An 18647-nucleotide genomic window follows, 5' to 3' on the forward strand; every position below is an offset into this window, starting at 1 on the left:
TTTTTCTCAACGACAAAAGTTCTAAAGCTAATTGAACCTCCTCTGCAATCTTTCTCCTAAATGATTCCAGATCACATTTGAGTCTCATATCTTTCGATACAATCTGGATTGCACATATATCATCCAGGTCTAGATCCAACCTGAATCTAATCCATCTGATAAAAAAACCTAATCATATAAACTTTCTTCTCCAACACTTTAAATATATTTCCTAATTCAATGAATGAACACTCATTTAAATTAGTTCCTCTTTTCATTTAAATAACTACACCTTTTTTTCATATATTTTCACTTCATTATATTTAAACATTCATATTTCATTATTTATTTTGGTGGATACTTTGTTTAATGCCCTCAAGTTATATTAAACATCGTAGCTTATAAAATTATGAAGGATTGGATGAAATTAAAAGTTTGAATGAAAATTCAAATTTAAATGGACTCTTTTCAATTTTATTTAATTTTTAATGATATTATCTTTAATTATCAATTATTATATTTTAGTATAAAATAATAATTAGATCCAATTTACTTATTAAATAGATCAAAAATACTGATCCAGAGCTGACTAATTTATTAAGCAGACAATTTAGTTCAATCATTGAAAATAGTTAAGTACTGCCATATCTAGATTCAAAGTGCAACTTGGACGAGATTTGATCAATTAAGTATGCCAGATCCGGCCCGACCCGTTTGCAGTCCGACGGTGGAATTTGGAAGTGTGTTGCAATTCGCTTGTTCAGTGTTGGAACGGGAAACCTTTTCTCGCAGTTTCCCACCAAGTCTTCGACGCGCGGCCACTTCCATCACCAAAAGGACTAAAAATAATTACCCGCTTTGGTTCAGCGAAGGCATCGACGCCAAATAGCCGTCTCCGCCTTCGAACGCTATCAATTCGTTCGTCAATGGTTATTGAATCTCTACGTGCTTTGCTTCTCCCGAAATTTCTAGGGTTTCTTTTTCTTCTCCCTCACCTCTTCTCTCTGTCTCCTTTAATTCGTTCGGCAGGACGAGCCCGGGGAAGAATTGGAGCCTCTTTTCGATTACAGCCGCGTCCAGCCTGCAGATTTCCCGTACTTCGACGGTCTTCTCTCTCCCTCTCTCTCTTCTTACGAGGATTTTTTTTTTTTTTGAATTGTTTTCTCACTCCTAGGGTTTGATTGGCAGATGACGACTTTGATTCGCTTCCAACCTTTCCTGGGATGAAGCGGAAGAAGGCCGCTGATCGTACAGTAAGTTGCATCCTGTTAAAATTACGTTTTTCCCCCGTCTTTTGGTGGAATTTTTTGGTCCACCAGAATTTTTTTTTTTTTTTTTTTTGAATTTTAGGATGGAAAGGTGAAGGAAAGCCGAAAGGACGTGGTTGTTTTAGATGATGAGGAGAAGGGCGGAAAGGAGAGAAAAGAAGAGGATTGGTTGCCTCCTTCGCCGCAGAGGATCCCCAGTTCAGGATTGGCATTGCAAGAGGATAAGACTCTTCGAGAACTGAGGTATACTTGAAACCACACTTGTTTTTCTACTTCAAGAATTTTGTAGAAAATTAATCTCGGTCCATTTGGTGGCTTCTAGGATTGTTTTACCCGTTTCTTTTGCTTATCTATACCTCTGTGATGAAGACAGCTTCTTCATATTCCTTCTTTGAGTTTTCTTGCATGTCTCGGGGATTTTTAAAAGATTGTTCTGGAGTCTATACAGAAACCTATAAGGTAGATCTCTATTGCGGTTAAGTGCTCGTCTATAGGCCTCACGGTTTTATCTTTTAAAACGTGCTTCACGTGAAAAGAATAGTCTCCTCCTATATAAGCCAGAGTCTCTCTTGACTCACAAGTAATGTGGGATTAATAAAGCCCAGCCCCATGGTAGGCATCAATATTGCGATCAAGGGCTCATGGATCGGCATATGAGGTTTTGTCCGCTCTGGTCTATGAGTCTCATGATTTTGTCCTTTAAAAAGCATCTTACATGAAAAGGATGGTCCTCTACTATATAAGTCATAGTCTTTCTTGACTCACAACCAATGTGGGACTAATGAAGCCCTTCTCTCTACACCACAATAATCTCTATCTACCAATTGGCCATATCCATTTAATGGCAAGCCGCTCTTTAATTTCCTTGGTCAGGAAATTTGCCATGGACTGGTAGTAAAATCTGCAAATTCTTTAATGGAGCTTTCTTAAATTTGAGTAGTGTTATATATCTACCCCAGTTTTTGATGAAAAAACTCTTGGATGATGATGATATGATGATGGATCTTCTTATATTATTTTTGCAGTTATAACCACCTGGGTCTTCACACTTTAGTCATCCAAATTTGTGCCTTTTTCTCATTTATGTCTGCTAATACCATTAGTGTTGTTGATGATAGAAAACTGTGACTTGAAGTGGGTTTTTTGGACTGCTTTTCTGGTGTTTGATAATTGCCATATGGACCTTGAAGATCTCAGTTTATAGTAAAACTGCAACCATCATTAAAGTAATTAAAACAAAAGAAAATAACGAGAAAATTAAAGATTTTCTTTTCTGTTTCCCGTGTAATGCTTTTTATTACAGTATGTGGACTGTGCAGTGTGGTACCTAGGGTGATTTAATTACTTGTATCATTCCCTTTTTGGGGTTTTGAAGGATTTTCATACAATAGTTCAAAGAATTTGCTCAAATTTGTGGAAGCTCAATGAGTGTCTAGAGAATTGTTTCTCTTATTGACAATGAAAAGTATTTTAAAAATTATTTTAGTACCTATACTTTTGACCAATCTCTAAAAAGAATAAAAAGCCCACTCTTAACCCTATTGTGGTTGGTCAAACTCTTTGTTAGAAGAGTTTAACTCTCTAACAATTTTTAGAAGCTGCAATCGAAAAGAAAAATCCAGGCATCTAACACATGTCTAACCACAATATGTATCCGAGATGGATTCTCGGAGCTGGATGTGATTATCCAGGTAAAGAGGAAGTGAACCCGTGAAATATGGTTGTTTTTCCCATTGATTGTCAAAGATGATCCATCTTTTCTAGAGATCACCTATTAAAGAAAAATGATTATGCCAGAATCCTTTAAAATGAATAACTGTTGATGGCTTTATATTGTTATCAATTATTTTCTGCAATAACCTAACCAGTGACTGAGAAATTTTTAATCAAATTTGGTCAAAATTGGTCATTGATGTTGTGGGGATTGTGAACATGATCTCTGGCAAATAATATAGATAAGAGGACTGCAATGAGTCCATTTCAAGAACATATGAACATCAAGCAGATGAACCCGCTTTCTGAAATAGCATCAACAAAAGTTGACCTGATTGTGCATGATTGGTTGAAGAAGAGCAACAGTGATCTGGATTCAGATCGAAGGAGAATTACACACCAATCTGCAGGCTCCTAAACCATGTCAAGAAGAAAGGAGAGACCTACAGGAGAGATCAAATTCACCTGTTAATCACTTAATCTCATTACCTTTTTTTTTTTTTTTTTTTGATACAGAACTTTAGTTGAAATTCATTATGAACGTCGCTGCTTACGAACATCATACAAAGTGACATTTCTTTATAAACCCATCTGGTGAAACATGCAACTGAAATATGTACACTGGTAGGTATAGTATTATAACATTGGTATTAGGTAGGGTTCCTGGAAAACTAAAAAAATTTAACAAAAATTTACATAATGTGATGGTAAGAATTTATGTTTCTCTTAGAGCCATGAAATGCTGGATGGAGGAGGTTAGAGATGTTAGAGCCATGAACTGCTGGTTCGAAGAGATTAGAAATGTTATCGTAGTTTTACAATCGCAAGTGTAAGAAATTTTATGTAATGTCATTGTATTTCTAGGCTTTGTTTTAGGCACTGCTGGCAGTTTCTCTTTATGTTTATGACCTGCTAGGCATACTCCAAAATGTATGCAGAATGGGTGCAAAGTGTGTTTTTATGTGTGTGGTACATGGGGGTTTGGGGTATTCTCCAGTGCCAAAATGCCTATTGTGCCCTTAGTAGTCAACAGAAAACTAGTTTGACAGCCATTCCAAGTATGTTCTAGCACATATAGCATTTTCTTTTGTTTATGATAGCTGGCTATTATTAAATGACAAATTCAGCCCTAATTTGAGTACCTCACTTTAAGAAAGAGCATAGACTTGCAGTCCAATGCAAACAAGTAAGGCTGTCCAACAGACTGCCAATATGACAAGATCTAATCTTCATTTATAACAATTTTGTCCATGCTTATATTCCGAGATTCACCTTGGTAAATGTCTGACATTCTATAGGTAGAAATGGCATACATCTTCTAGGTCTATTTATTCACAAACCTGAGCAAGCTCAAGCAACATTGTCAGTTTATTCAGGCAAAGAGAATTTGGAAGACACCTATACCTCCCAAAATCCTAATCTTCTGGATAGATACTATAAGAAGATTCTCACCTAGGAACATCTGGCCAAAGAGTTATGCCCAGCTCCCCTTTATTGCCAACTTTGCTTGAGATCTCAGGTAACTATGGGCCACGTGCTGATCTGTTGCTCCTCTCATTCCGTTTGGGATTTTTTTGAAGACAAGATCAGAATCAAAGGCTGGGTGCATTCCCTTGATTGCTTTTGGGAATCCTGGACTACTAAGAAAATTCATCCTCACTGGCTATGTGGTAAGGAAGCCTTTCCCTTCTTCTCCAACAAAGCCAGTGCAAGGGAAGACCTAATACGTATGATACATGAACTTTTTTTTGGGTTGGACTTTGTATGCCCCTAACAAACTTGCCAAGTCCATTGCCTGTATCTCTTCTCTCCCCATCCCAACTCAACTTCCTCTGGCTCTTTTCTTTTCCTCTCCCAGTATTCTTGTACTTCTTTCATTTTCTTGATGAATGTTGGGTGGGGTTTTCCCTCCCTTTCTATCTGTGAGAGAGAGAGATGGATACAACCAGCTGCTTTACTTCATTGACCCTGGAAGGAAGGTCTAATTTCAGGTTTGATTACCCTTAAGGTCATCTTTTGAAGTGTTACAAGAATTTGATTAATATATTATTGGAATTATTCATCAATACTAACAAATGTGTAAAATTCATATCATGTTTAAATACCCAATTAAGCATGTCTTAAAACTTACTTGACCCTCAATTTTTAAGTATTCAGATTGATAAAAAGTTCTAAAAGAGAAAAAAGTGCCTTGCATGTGCACTTCCAAGCGATTGGCATCCTTAAGCATTTATCGACATGAAGACTTTAGATGTGGAACTACCGGTTGTCTCTTATGTCATGTCATGGATGGCACTCTGTGCTCTAATTAGAATAACACTTACAGGACAAAAAGCTAATATGTTTCACTTTTATGTTGTGGTCTTGTATGGAAATTTTCAGTTTGAACTTATTTTTGTTTATGTGATCATCAGTCAGTTTGTTTAAGTTCTCATATCTACTACGTGGTCAACCATATAGCTCATGATACTACGAGCAATTTTAATTATGATGTAACCTGCCAAAATATATATGTTCTTGTTTAATTGTTTTTGCAATACACTGTAATTAATTTATGGATTTAGATCCGGGTATGGAAAATGTAAATTTGCGCCTATAGTAATTTCCAATAAAATATTTATACTCATTATGCGATCTGTTTCTAATATTTGAACTCAATCAATATGATGTTTGAAGAAAATACATATTTGATGCAACAATCTTAATTCAGCATTGTGGCAAAATAATGATATTGGATCAAATTGTAATTCTTAACTTGCCATAATGATGTAACTGATTAATATGTCCTGTTATTCAGATTGCAGAAGCAGGAGTTGGCATCATTAGCTCAATCGGCTCAGGATGTGTTGAGAGCAGTAAAGGAGTCTGCCATAACAGAACTTAGCAGTTATGGAAAACCTGCTCCAGAAGTCAAAGCGAGTCAACCATCAAAACCACAAGTTGAAAGAAAAAAAATTGTTATATCTATTCAGGGCAAGAATGGACAAAAGCAGTTTCGCGTATATTCAGTACTACTTTCAACACAGTTCTATGTTAACTTTAGTTCTCCATTTTTATCTAGAGTTTGTATATTTTAAGGACTCATTATATATTCTCAAGCTTGATAGAGGGGCCCAGATTTTATCACATGTGCATTAGACTTGTTTACATTCTCTTGATTATATTGAAAGAAAGAGATCTCATGCTATTAGAAGCAATATCTAGTGATATTGTTGGTAATTAAGGACAACTTAGTAGGATGTATGCTGATGGATCTTCATGCTGGGTCCTAGTTCTGGTCTCATTGAACTCAAATTTTTTGGTAGTAGCTGATAAATTTTATGTACTTCAGCTATGCTACAGCTGTTTTTTTTTCCTTAACTGTGCTTTAGTGTCATAGTATACTGCGAGACTACAGCTTGTGTATATGTTGATGTTAGACCAATTGGAGGCCCTGCTTGTATATGATGACGGACCTTAAGTTATTATATTCTAGAGTTTGATTGGAAGTTACTACTTGCTGTTCAAAGTCAGAAGTCAAGACAGAAATGAGTGATTTTTGTGGATTAAGGAAATAGGGAAGCTTTCTAAGTATGCCCTATTGTTTTGAAATGGAATTAGGTAGATTTCTCTAGAAGCTTCAGGGCTTTTAGAGAGGGTTTTTGGGGTTGATACAATGTTGCATTTTGAGTAACAGTAAAGATTTCTGCAAATCTTGATGCTATACTTCTACTTTAATATATCTAGTTAGTAAGGAGTGTTGAACACTGAGGAAAAAACCTCTCTAGAATTCTTATGGAATCAGAAATAAAAGAGTTGGGTCAAAAAATTGATCAGTCTTGATATCTGCATCAATCTAATCTGTGGTGCAATAAATCGATACTGAAAGAGAAAGGCATTATGGAATCATAATGAAGTGAGAAGAATAGTGAGAAAGAAGAAAGGAAAGGAGTTACTAGGGAGAAGAGGGAATAGCTGAACCTAAACATTTGTGTTTTCCTTGATCAAATTCCAATGTGTTGTCATTATTAGTTACATCTTTGGACTGCTGACATTTTTTTTTTCTCGTTCCATACCTTTTTTTCTCTGGTTCATCTTGGTTACATCTATTTATGCTCTAACACTTATTACATTAATTTTATATGGTGTATGACCTGCTGATGTTACATAATTGGGACATCAAACCTTCTATCTATCACAATTATTTTTAGCATTGGTTACAAAATTAGGTTCATGGTTCAGAAAATATTGTAGACCAATGACTTATGACCATGCTGGACTTCTATCTTGGTTGGCTGTCCTAAAATTAATATTAAAATGCAAATCCATGTTTCTGGAATCAGAAACTTCTATGTGTATATAAGTTGAGATTGCTTTTTTTATCATTATTACTTTTCATCTTGAACATGGTGTTGTTCACCAAACTTTCTAATCCATCTTCCTAGTTTGTTGTTTAACTGAATATTAATTAAACCATTGACATCAAACCATAATGCTTTTTCTTGTATTCTCAGTAAATGTTCTTGTTGCTTTAGGCATTCATGCTTGTTCCTATAAGGTTTGTCCATAGTTGATATTTCATGCTTCCTGTTATTACAATCGTCATATCTTGATGAAAATATTTGATATTTCAGTCATAACTTATTTTCTCATTGTGTATGTCTGCTTGTGTGGAGGCAGGGTATAGTTGTGCTGTGTGTGTAGGTGGGATGAAGTTGGGCGTACCATTTCATTTGTCCCATCCCTCTTTTTAACAGTTGAGCAAATCTGCACATATATCTCAAGAATATTTGTGGAGAGCTAAGCTACACGAGCAAACAATTGGCCAAATACTCCGACAAATCTTTAATCCCATGAATGGAAGTTCTGCCTGTAAAGGGCTTACCAACAAGCACGTGGCCTTTTACCCCAGACATGAATTACTTCGGCTCTGATTGTGCTTGTCATGGATTGGCAAAATTGTATAGTTGTGTCAATTATTTGTTGCATAACTGAGAAAATTGTATGTTTCTTTCTCTTCGTGCATGGTATTGTGTTGTTTTTTCCATGTTCATGTTAAGTTGGATTCCTTGTTGTCTTTGATCTTCATGCTTTAGAGCTTCAATTGTTTGTTCAGTGACTTGATGCTTTTTTATTCCCATAAAGCTGATAAATTTACATTAAATAAATTACTTTTTATTATAGGATGACAAGTTTGAGAGGCTCTTTAAGATGTATGCTGAGAAGGCTCAGCTTAAGCTTGAAAACTTGGTATTTTGTTTTGATGGGGATAAAGTCAGTCCGGCTGAAACACCAGAAGGCCTTGGCTTGGAGAATGATGACATGCTCGAAGTTCATGTGAAGTCACATTAGAGTTTTAAAATTTGCCTGTAACAATTTATTTCCCTGTTTTGCAATGTAGATGTCATGCTAACGTGGAAAATTTTTGTGATTGCAGTCCACCTAATTTAGTGTTGAATTTTTGGGTTTATGTCCTCTTTCTTTACTTTGGGCACAATATCTTCTGTATATGAATGATGATGATAGAAAGAAAAATTGGAACAGTATTTATTGACATGGCAGTTAATATTTTCAGTTTTGGGAAGCAACAAAAAGGTATATTAGTCTCTTTTTTTGATGTGTGGTGCTTGACATTGCAACAACATATTCATATTTCTTTAGTTTTTTGTTCTTTGTTTTGAGTTTACTTGTGACTGGTCTGAAGTAATCCATTTGTGATAAAAGAAAGCCGTATGGAGTATTATGCTAGTCCATCACAACGATGTACATAATAATTGGACCTTTCCAGAGTGAACATAATCCTTGTTCAGTTTCTGACATGGAAGCCCTTCAAGTTAAGGTCGAAACAGATTTCAAGCTTCCGGTACAAATGTTTTGTGTGAGTGAACAGAGACTCACTGGAGATGTTGTTATTAATTGTTTTCACAGCTGCTTTGTGTTCATCAGTTAATTGTTAGCAACATGAGGGTACATAAATGTGGTCTAGCATGCAATCTCTCTCACAGCTGTAGGGATGGCAATGGATAAGATTTGGAACGGGTATTGTACTATCCATCTTCAAATTCGAACTTAATATTCATACTTAAATTCTATTCGATATTCAATCGGATAAGAAAAGAGATATCCATCCTCATACTCAATGGATTCGAGGATATCCACAGGTAACTCATTTTTCTATATCCATTTTATATCTGTCTTCTGTCTATCTCATATCCAAAAAAAATTAAATAATCAAAATAATTTTATACATATTATCAATTAAAATAAAATTATTAATTCAACGTAGAACATAATTTATAAGTTCAGATTTATAGAAATCAAACATAGAAATAAAATTATAATTTAATATAAAATATATAAATAATCAAAATAATTTTATAAATATTATCAATCAAAAGAGAATTACTAAAATAGAATTATAAACATATATATTCGGATATGGGTTCGGATATTATCTATATTCGTAGGTTCGGATCGGATTCGAATTTAGATAGAAAATAACACTATCGATATTTTATCCATATTCGTGCTATAGTTTTTTTCAGGTTTTATCCAAATTCGATCAAATCCTATTTTTCGGATTTGATCGGATTTGGATAGGATGCATACCCATCGGATCGGATCGATTTTGTCATCTCTACACAGTTGCTGTGTTCATCAGTTAATTGTTAGCAACATAACGGTATATAAATGTGGTCAAGCATGTAATCTGCTGTGCGGAGAAACATCAGTTTAATTGAAGCTATCTGTAAGCTGTGTTTTAAGTGAGCTTTTATATTAGTTCGTTCTGGAAAATGTGGTTCCAGATTCAGGCTTTTTTCACAATGCAAGGGAGATTTCTCAACATCTTGTGCTTGGGCATCAAACGACCTTCACCTATCACTGTTTACAAAGAATTTTGAGCACAACGCCCCTTGGTTTTACATTGAAATCTGAGCAGTACCTGGGTGATTTTATAACGTTGAGTCCCCTGGCAAATACAGGGTTATGTGGTTCGGTCCAACTGGGCAAGCAGGGTGCGTTTTAACATGAAGATTCTGTTTCAACATATGGAAATTCTTAATTCAGAGAGGACAGATTAACAATGGCTCCGCACAACGCGGTCCAGAGCAATTGAAGTGTAGACTCGCATTGATCAGATGAAGTCAGGTCAAAACAAATGATGGTGTAAATATAAAGAACTTCTACAACAAATAAGATCAAGTTAGATCATCACATATCGTCAAGCTTGGTCTTTAAAGGAACTGTACCCCATATCATTGTGTTGTGAGTTTTAATGCCCTTTTCTTTACTGATAATATGCACCTTTCTCTTTCTTAAAGATGCTTTAGTTAGAAAACCATACACAAGCGCAATGTTGGATGCAAACATCAGCTCATATAGGTCTTAGGCGCAGTATGATGCACGCATTGCCAAATTCCTGAAGGTCTTAGACTTATAAAAGTATAGTTCAACATCATGTTAGACTTATAAATATGGTCATTGATAGGCTTATAAATTAGTCTCTCCTTTTTTCTTTTTTTGACTAAATGCACTTCTAGTGTTGTCCAATATCAACTTTCTGAAAATAACCTCAATTGTTTTTCTACAAACCCGACCTCCAAAATCCATGTATTCCTACTCCGGCATTGCATGAAGTCTACATCTACTGATGTTGAAGACCTACGTTAACTGTATGCAATCAGTCCATCGCTCTCCCCGTTCGTTATTGTTGAAGTTCTCGTAACTGAACTGATTGGAATTGGTAAACAAGGCACCTAAAATTCGCTTAGGCGTCACACAAACACCCCATTCTCTATAAGACGATGTCTCTCCCCCTCCTCTCCCTGACCACATCCTCTGTTTAAATCTGAACAGAGAGCAGTCTTCTCCACCAATCATTAGCCAATTCTTAACCCAACCCATACGGGACCCACAACCTTTTAATCTTCATTCCGTCTTTTGCTTTGTTCGAATTGAATCACGATGTTGCATCAACGGAAGTGGCTCCAGAGAGATGGGCCTGAGTTAGTTAAAGATTTGACGAGGAAGCAAACATAATAGCCCCATCCTTTTCTCTTCTGCTCTTTAATTGCTAGCTCCCGGATACAATGGTAGCTCGGAGGTCAGAAACTTCCAAGCAAAGCAAACATAATCATAAGGTGACCCCACTCCCTAACCACAGGCCTTACGTGCCCAAACTCTCCCAAGATAGCTCCACCAGGCCCTTCTCCTGTCCCCCATCTACGATATGTAGGTGGTTGGGCCCTCCCAGGTTCTGGCATACTGAGTACTTTAATAATGTGCTATCAGATCCTACTCATTCCAGGAGATCAAGTATACAACAACACAGCTTTCAGCTTTCCCATATGCAGCGCCTGAGTTAGAGATCACATCTAAAAGAACTAAACTCAGACGATGCGGCTCTCACAATGCAATTAAGTGTTAGTGTAACTCAGAATGAGCACCATTATATATGCTGTGATAACTGACAACACCATTGCTCATATACTGTAATATCGATTAATAAATAACTGTTGCATCATCATAAGCTGTTCTACTTTATCTTATAAATAGTGGATCCATCAGTAAACAATTATATCTTGTATAGGCTATAGCTGCCAGTAGAAAGATATAGCACCTATGTAATAGCTGTAATTTAAATACCAAAGCCTCCGTAGTGCTGTAGCATCTATTCTAGCGTTATTTCCGGTCATGTGTTGGTGAAGTTTGGAAGGGGATTCAGAGGGCAGTTGTGATTACGTAAATGGAGGTGATCTACTATTTACGGCCACGAAAAGGCAGCAGAAGCTGACAGAATCCGATTCCCTTCCACCGGTGACGTGACTTCAGTTATCATTTGCTCATTTTTGCTCTCTTCATCTCTTGTCCTATGTTTGTTTCTGTTCATTTTTTTTTCCCCTCATCTGTATAAAAAATTGAAAGAGAAACAAATATTCTTCATCACGATATGAAATTAAAACAAGTACAGCGCTAATAATTCGTAATAATGAGCACAGGATCAGATGTGGAGGGCGCTCTCGATCACAGCCGTCCGTTCATGACAGCCCCGCCATTACCTGACGGTGGACCCCACGCTTGCGACGGTACTGATCGAAATGCCGCCCTTCATGAACTCCGCACGGTCGTTTCGCGAGCGCGTGGCGATTCTAGAAATGGTTAGAGCGACCCCCATACCGAGTTACCAAAATGCCCAGAGCTCGGATGTTCGCTAGAGAACTATCCGCGAGTGCATTATCGTAAACTAAGCCGGCGATTCAGTTACGCCACGTTAGCGCGCCGTGATTTTGTCAAGTGTCCCAGGGGAAGGAGGGAAGGGAGAAGACGGAACGGGACGTCAAGAACTCTCTCTCTCTCTGAAATTCCGTTATGAATTCCGTCTTGACGGTTTTGAGGCGTCGGTCTCCTTGGCGCCGACCATGCTCCCACTACCCTCCCCTATATATACTCCCTCTCTGCCCATTTCTTGAAACCCTCCCCTCTTTCTCTCCTCTCCCTTCTCTCTTCTCTTCTCAGCTAATCCTCTCTCTCTCTCTCTCGGTTCGGGTGAGCTGCCGGTGAGCCATCTAGTATTAAATTCTTGATGAGATATAGCTATTTCTACTGATTTTTACGAAGAATTCTAGTTTTATATCATGATCTCTAGCTGATACTATCCATCTGCATCTCGTATCGCATCTACAATGTAGTTTATTTGATGATTTTGCTGTTGTTTTTGAGCATTAATGGCTGATCGGATCAACTCCGATGTTAGCATGAAGAGCAGCGAAGATGAGCTCTTCTTTCCGTTTTCTATTGTTTTCATTGGCATCGGATTAGCTTAGAGTTATCTGTGTTTCTTGCATTCTATTAGATCCATGAGCTTTTGCTGTTTTCTTCGTTGAACTGAATCTATTTTCTCCTTTTTGATCTAAAAATATTTGATCGTACTATGGTCAGGCTCTCAGTAAATAGCATGAATGATTTCTTTTTCTTATGTTCGATTTTTTTTTTAGTGGAGTTCTCCATGAATGGCCATCAATCGCTTCGCCGCAAAAAGCGTTGATTCCGATTTTATTTGATTTTCTTGATTTCTTTTTTGATTTTTTACTGTTTCCATCGACAGAGACACTAGCCGACAGGATGCAGCAGGAGCTGGTGACGCACGCCAATGGCGAACAACTCAGGTCTGCCTTAGGATCCGCATCGTTCCGATCTCCAGATCAGCGGCTATCCTCTCCCCCGTACTTCGCCAACAGTGGAGATTTCTGTTGGCCCTATACGTCGGTTATCTCACCGACGGAGGGGACTCCGACTGGCGTGACTCCTCTCCCCGGCTCCGGGTCCGTGTCGCTCACCCCCTCCACTGTCTCCTTCGACGAGGAGGACCCCGCCGCCACTGAGAACCGCCTCTACCTCGCCCGCCTCACCCTCCAGTACCAAGAGATCGCGGAGCGCTACCAACTGTGCCTCTCCCACCTCCAGGACGCGGCCCAGGAAGCGGAGGCCCTTCGGCAGGAGAACGCGAAACTCCGGATCGCCAATGGCGAGCTCGCCAAGCGCCTGAGCCTCCTGTCCGAGAAGCAGAGCCACCGGATTGCCTCCTTCGCCGCCAGCGGGCACCCCGCACTGTCGATCGTGGACGAGTTCCGCCGCCTCGGCGTCGGGGACCCACCGGCGGAGACGAGCCCGACGAGCGTTCTGGCGTTCCAGGAGAACCGTTTCGCAAGGCGGGCCGCGGAGAAGCGGGTCCTGATGCCCAAGAGCATCTCCGTCAGGTCCAGCGGCTATCTCAAGCTGAACCAGGCCATCCCGGCCGCCAACCGCAACGGCCGGCTTCGCGCCTCCAGCCCTGTCATGGTCGGTTCGGTGAGTCCCGTTCCACCATCCACCTCCGCACTCAAGCTTTCTTGCGGATCAAGTTAAATTAGTGAGAATTATTTCATGTAGGAATAAAATCCCCACGAGGAAATGATCAGATGAGTACAATATTTCTTTCGTTTTTTAATCATATCCGTCCATTCACAGTCGAACGGCTCATCTGATCGTTTTCTCTGCTCCACAAGGAGCCAAGCTTTGATCAATGGGAAGCGACAAGCATCGCTCCACGAAGCGCGGATCCCAGAGATAACATTTTGAAAAACGGACGCCATCCAAGCATTTTTATGTCCGTTGGTTTGGGTTGCATCATCCGCGCGAAAGAACGATGGGTTCTTCCATCGCAACTTCAGCCGTTGGAATGCGCTTTGTACGGATCTCAGGCACTCCAACCCTTTCTTCCATCCAATTGTACAGATCTCAAAGCGGCCATTACGTGATCCAACGGTTGATGTCGCTAAAGAAAATAAATGTTTCGCGCGAAAGATACAACCCCAACCCTTCATATAGATATAATATATTAAAACTTTCGTATCTGTCCAAAAGTAATATATTTTACTACCAGGCAGCGACATGATTTTGTGCCCTCAAAATTCCGTTATCATACGTCATTTTCTATTTATTAGTGCTTATTAACAAATTAAAAAATCCAGAGGCAGCAATGCCCAAATAACGGCCGTTAATTATATTAAAACGGTAAATAATCGTTTCAGACGAGTCCGTCAAAACAGGATAACGGCCTTATTGGGAACTCTCATTGATGGTCTTGTGCAGTGGATGGCAGCAGATGACCATACAACAAATTTCTTGCAGAGATGTGACATCTGATGAAAATAGAAGTCCATGAAATGGACGATTCAGATCGCTCTGTTGATAAACCAAAAACAATTTTTTTATGATAGTAGGCAGAATATAGCTTGTTTACGGATTTCTCTCCGTCTTAAAATTTGTTTGCCAGGCTGATTGTTGATTTATCTATGTGAATTTGTTGCCGTTGTTGTATTGTAACTATTGTTTAATGGAAGCAGCAACGGGTTTACGTGGGCGGAGGGAGCAAGAAGAAGTTGGAAAGAGGTGGAGAGGACGAAGAGGGTGGGGAAGCTCTGGAGCTGGAGGTGTACAACCAAGGGATGTTCAAGACCGAGCTGTGCAACAAATGGGAGGAGAACGGAGAGTGCCCCTACGGCGAGCACTGCCAGTTTGCCCACGGCGTCGGCGAGCTCCGCCCCGTTATCCGCCATCCCCGCTACAAGACCGAGGTCTGCCGCATGATCCTCACCGGTGACACTTGCCCCTACGGCCACCGCTGCCACTTCCGCCACACCCTCTCCCCCTCCGACCGCTTCTTCCTCCATCCTTCCTAATAATTCGTATGATCATCAAAAATAATATTAAACAAAACCAACAAAATCCCGAAAATTTCCTCCTTGATCTCCCCATGCCATTAGGGGAAAAAGGACAAGGAAAAAAGAATAACAACAATTCAGTAAATGGTGAGGCCATGTGAATATATATCGAGGAGGCCATTAATGTGGATGTAGGTATAAAGCAAGGGATTTCCACACAGAACACAATACTTGGTGGCAATTTGTTCTGTATACATGTCCCTTCTGATGATGATAACTATATTATATATGAGGAGCAATAATTAATGGTGAACGATGATAAGTATCTTAGGAGAAGTGTTTGATAAAAGGTAGGTAAGGGTGAATAGCTCGGCCACCAGGAAGTTTATTTTCCCACTTCATGGTGAATCCGTTTCTTTGTCTTTACCTATTACCCATCACATGTTGGTTCTGGAGGGGAAAAAGAATGCCCTGTTAGATGACGTAGAAGTAAGATGGCAGGCTGTGTTTCCCACGTGTTCTTTGTTTTTGGTTAATTTTTCTAATTACTCGAAACGTCTCCACCAACCTCTTGTAATGATTGAGAGACATGGCTTTACCTTACAAAAAAGAATATTTCCCAATGATGCTCCCGTCTGTGGTATTTAATTTTGTCTGCTTTATTTAAGAATAGAGGAAAATTAATTCACTGTTGCTCAATCCGTTCGGTTTGGTGCAAAATGTTGGATGGCATTCAGTCGTTCCACTGACGAGATCTTATGCATGCACTTGTGGGTCACCTGGCCGGTCCACCACCACCTGTGTAAACTAAGATAAGCTAGTCTGGGCTGATAATGTAAAATGGCTCTATGTTAAAGTTTGGACCTGACGTCAGCCGAGGTTTTCTCGGGTCAAATAGACGAAAACATCCTTGCTGCCGGAAGAATATGTAGCTGCATGAAAACAGGTGTTGTTTGTATTTTCTTTCCACGGAATTAGTGCTACTAGATTCATATAAGTTTAAAAAACCTTTAAAGGCTACAGACATTTTGGTATTAGAATTCAGAACCAAATAAGGAGTATGCAGTTCAGTTTTTGCTTCCAAACTGGGGAAGCTGCATGTGTTTTAATCCAAGCATTGAACCAAAGGGATCAGGCAAGAAGGAGAATGGCCCAAAGTGACTTCAACTTGGGAGGATAGTTGATAGGTTTTCAAGTAGGATTGAGATTTTAAGGGTTTGTTTGGATGAGTAGACTGAAAATTCCATTAGATTCATGGCTTGGGCTAGTAACATAAGTTAGATGATAGACCTAAAAAAAAGGGGGCTAGGCTTATCTTTATAACTATCAGGAATTGATTTTGAAGTGGATTGGCCCAAATCTCATAAGAAAAAAAAAACTGTAGTATCATTGTTACCCTCCTCCATCTCACCTAGTGCTGCAAAGGAGCCCGGCCCTTATAACAGCTCAAGCTTGGGAAATCTGTTACTGAACAGCTCATGCAGCTACATTTGTTTAATTTAAAACCAAACTATGCTCCGGAGATTATTCTATATGTTTCTTAAAGTTCATTTTAACATATGAAGTTACGAAACTGAGTATGCTGGTCCTTTTGTTGGTACACGACGTTTACTGCCACCTTCAAGTTTTCAGGACTTCGTTGGTTTGTCATGCAGCAACGAATATGGTAGAGGATGCTCTAGCGTGATAGCACATCATGGTATATCCATCTGCGTGCATCAGGACCCCACCGACCAAGCATGTATGGTGGCAGGCTAGACGCTTGTCATTTGTCCTCGTTTAAGGCAGGAGACAATTGGTACATCCCAACCAAAGATCAAGTATTTGGGAATCACATGCAAAAGAGTGTTGGTTTCAATTGGGCTTTGCATCACCGTTCTCTATGTTTGCACTAAGGGGTGCTTGGTTCAAGGGAGTTGAGATATGGAATCAGAATAGGAATGGATGAATTTCATTCTAACTATTTAGTTGGAAGGAGTTCTATTTTAATTCTAGTTCTGAGACGGAATAGGAAGGGTCCAATCTATTTATAACTCAATCTCTACTCTCCACAAAGGATTCAAATTTTTATTCTGATTTTGATTCCAATCATGAATTAAATGCTTCAAAGAATTTGACCATTCTAATTCCAATTGCAAATCAAACACCCCTAAAAGTATCCGATCTTATTGGAGATTGCAAAAATTCGACTTTTGAACATAACCAATCGCCAAAGTCATGAACCGGCCTTTTAACCCAGCCTCTTTTTCGCCCATGCCAGTATAAATGAGATAGCAGAACAAGACCAAGTCAATTCCTACCAGAGCTCCACCTCGATTCGCATCAGACCTACGATTCTCAGGAATCTCACTGCTTAGACTCTATTCTCCCCAAATCCTAGTGCCAATGGTTCCACCGCGTTCGATGACCCAACAAATGCATTTTGCAGTTAGGTGCCCCATTTCAATCTCATTTAGTATATAGGTTCCTTGGTTATGTCTAGATTTTGTTTCCTAGTCGTTCTTATTTTGTGATTATTTATCAGCCATAAAACTGCATTTGCTTTTTTTAAGAAACTCTAGTCTGAGGTTTCTTAACCTCCTTGTCATCATTGATGTCTTGCATGCCCTTTTGTAGTGACTGAGTTTCTGTACTTTTTAAGTTCTATGGCTATATAGTTTTTTGCAGTTTTATTGCAAATAATGTTTCTGAGTTCTTTATTCTTTTTTTTTTTTGGTAGAAGCTCAAGGCTAACAGATAAAGAAACAGAGTTCACAAGGACAGAAATTGATATATAGAAGAGCTAAGCAATAGAAAGCAAACTTCAGAAGTAGCAGAAATATAAGAGTCTCATACATCTAAATAGGTAAAACTAGTAGCGTCTGGATAAGAGATTTGCAAAGCATCAGCCATCAAAATATGGGCAAAATTAGGACATAATCTGTCATCTTGCTAGAGAAAGAAATCATCCCCGAGAGCAAATGTAGCTAAGCAATCTGCAGCTGATTATCTTTTCGAAGGATATGCGAGGCAGCAAAGGAAGCAAAACAGCTTCTCCAAAGAGTGATATCCTGGAAAATAGGAGAATGAGAGAACCTAGAAGGGGATTTGTGCTCAATCCAACTCAACACTGTTACAGAATCACCCTGTAGATGAACAGTTGGTACATTGTAATGATGGAGAGCATAGTAAAGCCCTAACCATGCCCCTAAAAGCTCAGCAAAAGTAATGGCATAGCAGGGCAGTTTCTTCCCATCTGCAATGATTAAAGTTTCCTGGTAGTCTCTAATAATAAAACCAGCAGTAGTTTAACCATCTTTAACTGCCCCATCAAAGTGCACCAACAGGACTCCAAAGGAGGTGGGTAGCCAGGAAATACATTGGGTGGATGAAGAAGTTGAAGGTTGTTGATATGGCAACAAATGCCTACCCCAGGCCTTTGACTAAGCATCAAAAGCTAGTGACCGAATAGAAGAAAAGGGATAAAACATGTGTGATAGAAAATTTAAATAGTATCTGAGCAAAA

The 18647-nt window shown here is 39.0% G+C and overlaps 2 protein-coding genes across 2 annotated transcripts; both read left to right on the plus strand.

Moving 5' to 3' along the window:
- The first annotated feature begins 715 nt into the window (after nucleotides 1-715).
- On the plus strand, nucleotides 716-8500 carry LOC105047080 (uncharacterized). The gene is made up of 6 exons (XM_010925874.4): nucleotides 716-908; nucleotides 1009-1084; nucleotides 1168-1232; nucleotides 1330-1490; nucleotides 5758-5968; nucleotides 8124-8500. The coding sequence occupies exons 1-6, from the start codon at nucleotides 906-908 to the stop codon at nucleotides 8289-8291; spliced, it is 684 nt and encodes a 227-aa protein (XP_010924176.1). The 5' UTR covers nucleotides 716-905; the 3' UTR covers nucleotides 8292-8500.
- A 3920-nt stretch (nucleotides 8501-12420) lies between these two features.
- LOC105047079 (zinc finger CCCH domain-containing protein 39) lies at nucleotides 12421-16314 on the plus strand. The gene is made up of 3 exons (XM_010925872.2): nucleotides 12421-12496; nucleotides 13045-13787; nucleotides 14825-16314. The coding sequence occupies exons 2-3, from the start codon at nucleotides 13062-13064 to the stop codon at nucleotides 15158-15160; spliced, it is 1062 nt and encodes a 353-aa protein (XP_010924174.1). The 5' UTR covers nucleotides 12421-12496; nucleotides 13045-13061; the 3' UTR covers nucleotides 15161-16314.
- Nucleotides 16315-18647: the final 2333 nt, after the last annotated feature.

This window comes from Elaeis guineensis, chromosome 6 (assembly GCF_000442705.2).
Source record: "Elaeis guineensis isolate ETL-2024a chromosome 6, EG11, whole genome shotgun sequence".
Taxonomy (NCBI): Eukaryota; Viridiplantae; Streptophyta; class Magnoliopsida; order Arecales; family Arecaceae; genus Elaeis; species Elaeis guineensis.

Bases quoted from the DNA above. Each gene is read 5' to 3' on its own strand.
- LOC105047080 (XM_010925874.4), top strand. The intron at 1,085-1,167 runs GTCTTCTCTCTC...TTTGATTGGCAG, and splicing joins AGATTTCCCGTACTTCGACG to ATGACGACTTTGATTCGCTT. The intron at 1,233-1,329 runs GTAAGTTGCATC...TTTGAATTTTAG, and splicing joins AGAAGGCCGCTGATCGTACA to GATGGAAAGGTGAAGGAAAG.
- LOC105047079 (XM_010925872.2), top strand. From the start codon at position 13,062: ATGCAGCAGGAGCTGGTGACGCACGCCAATGGCGAACAACTCAGGTCT. The intron at 13,788-14,824 runs GTGAGTCCCGTT...TAATGGAAGCAG, and splicing joins GCCCTGTCATGGTCGGTTCG to CAACGGGTTTACGTGGGCGG.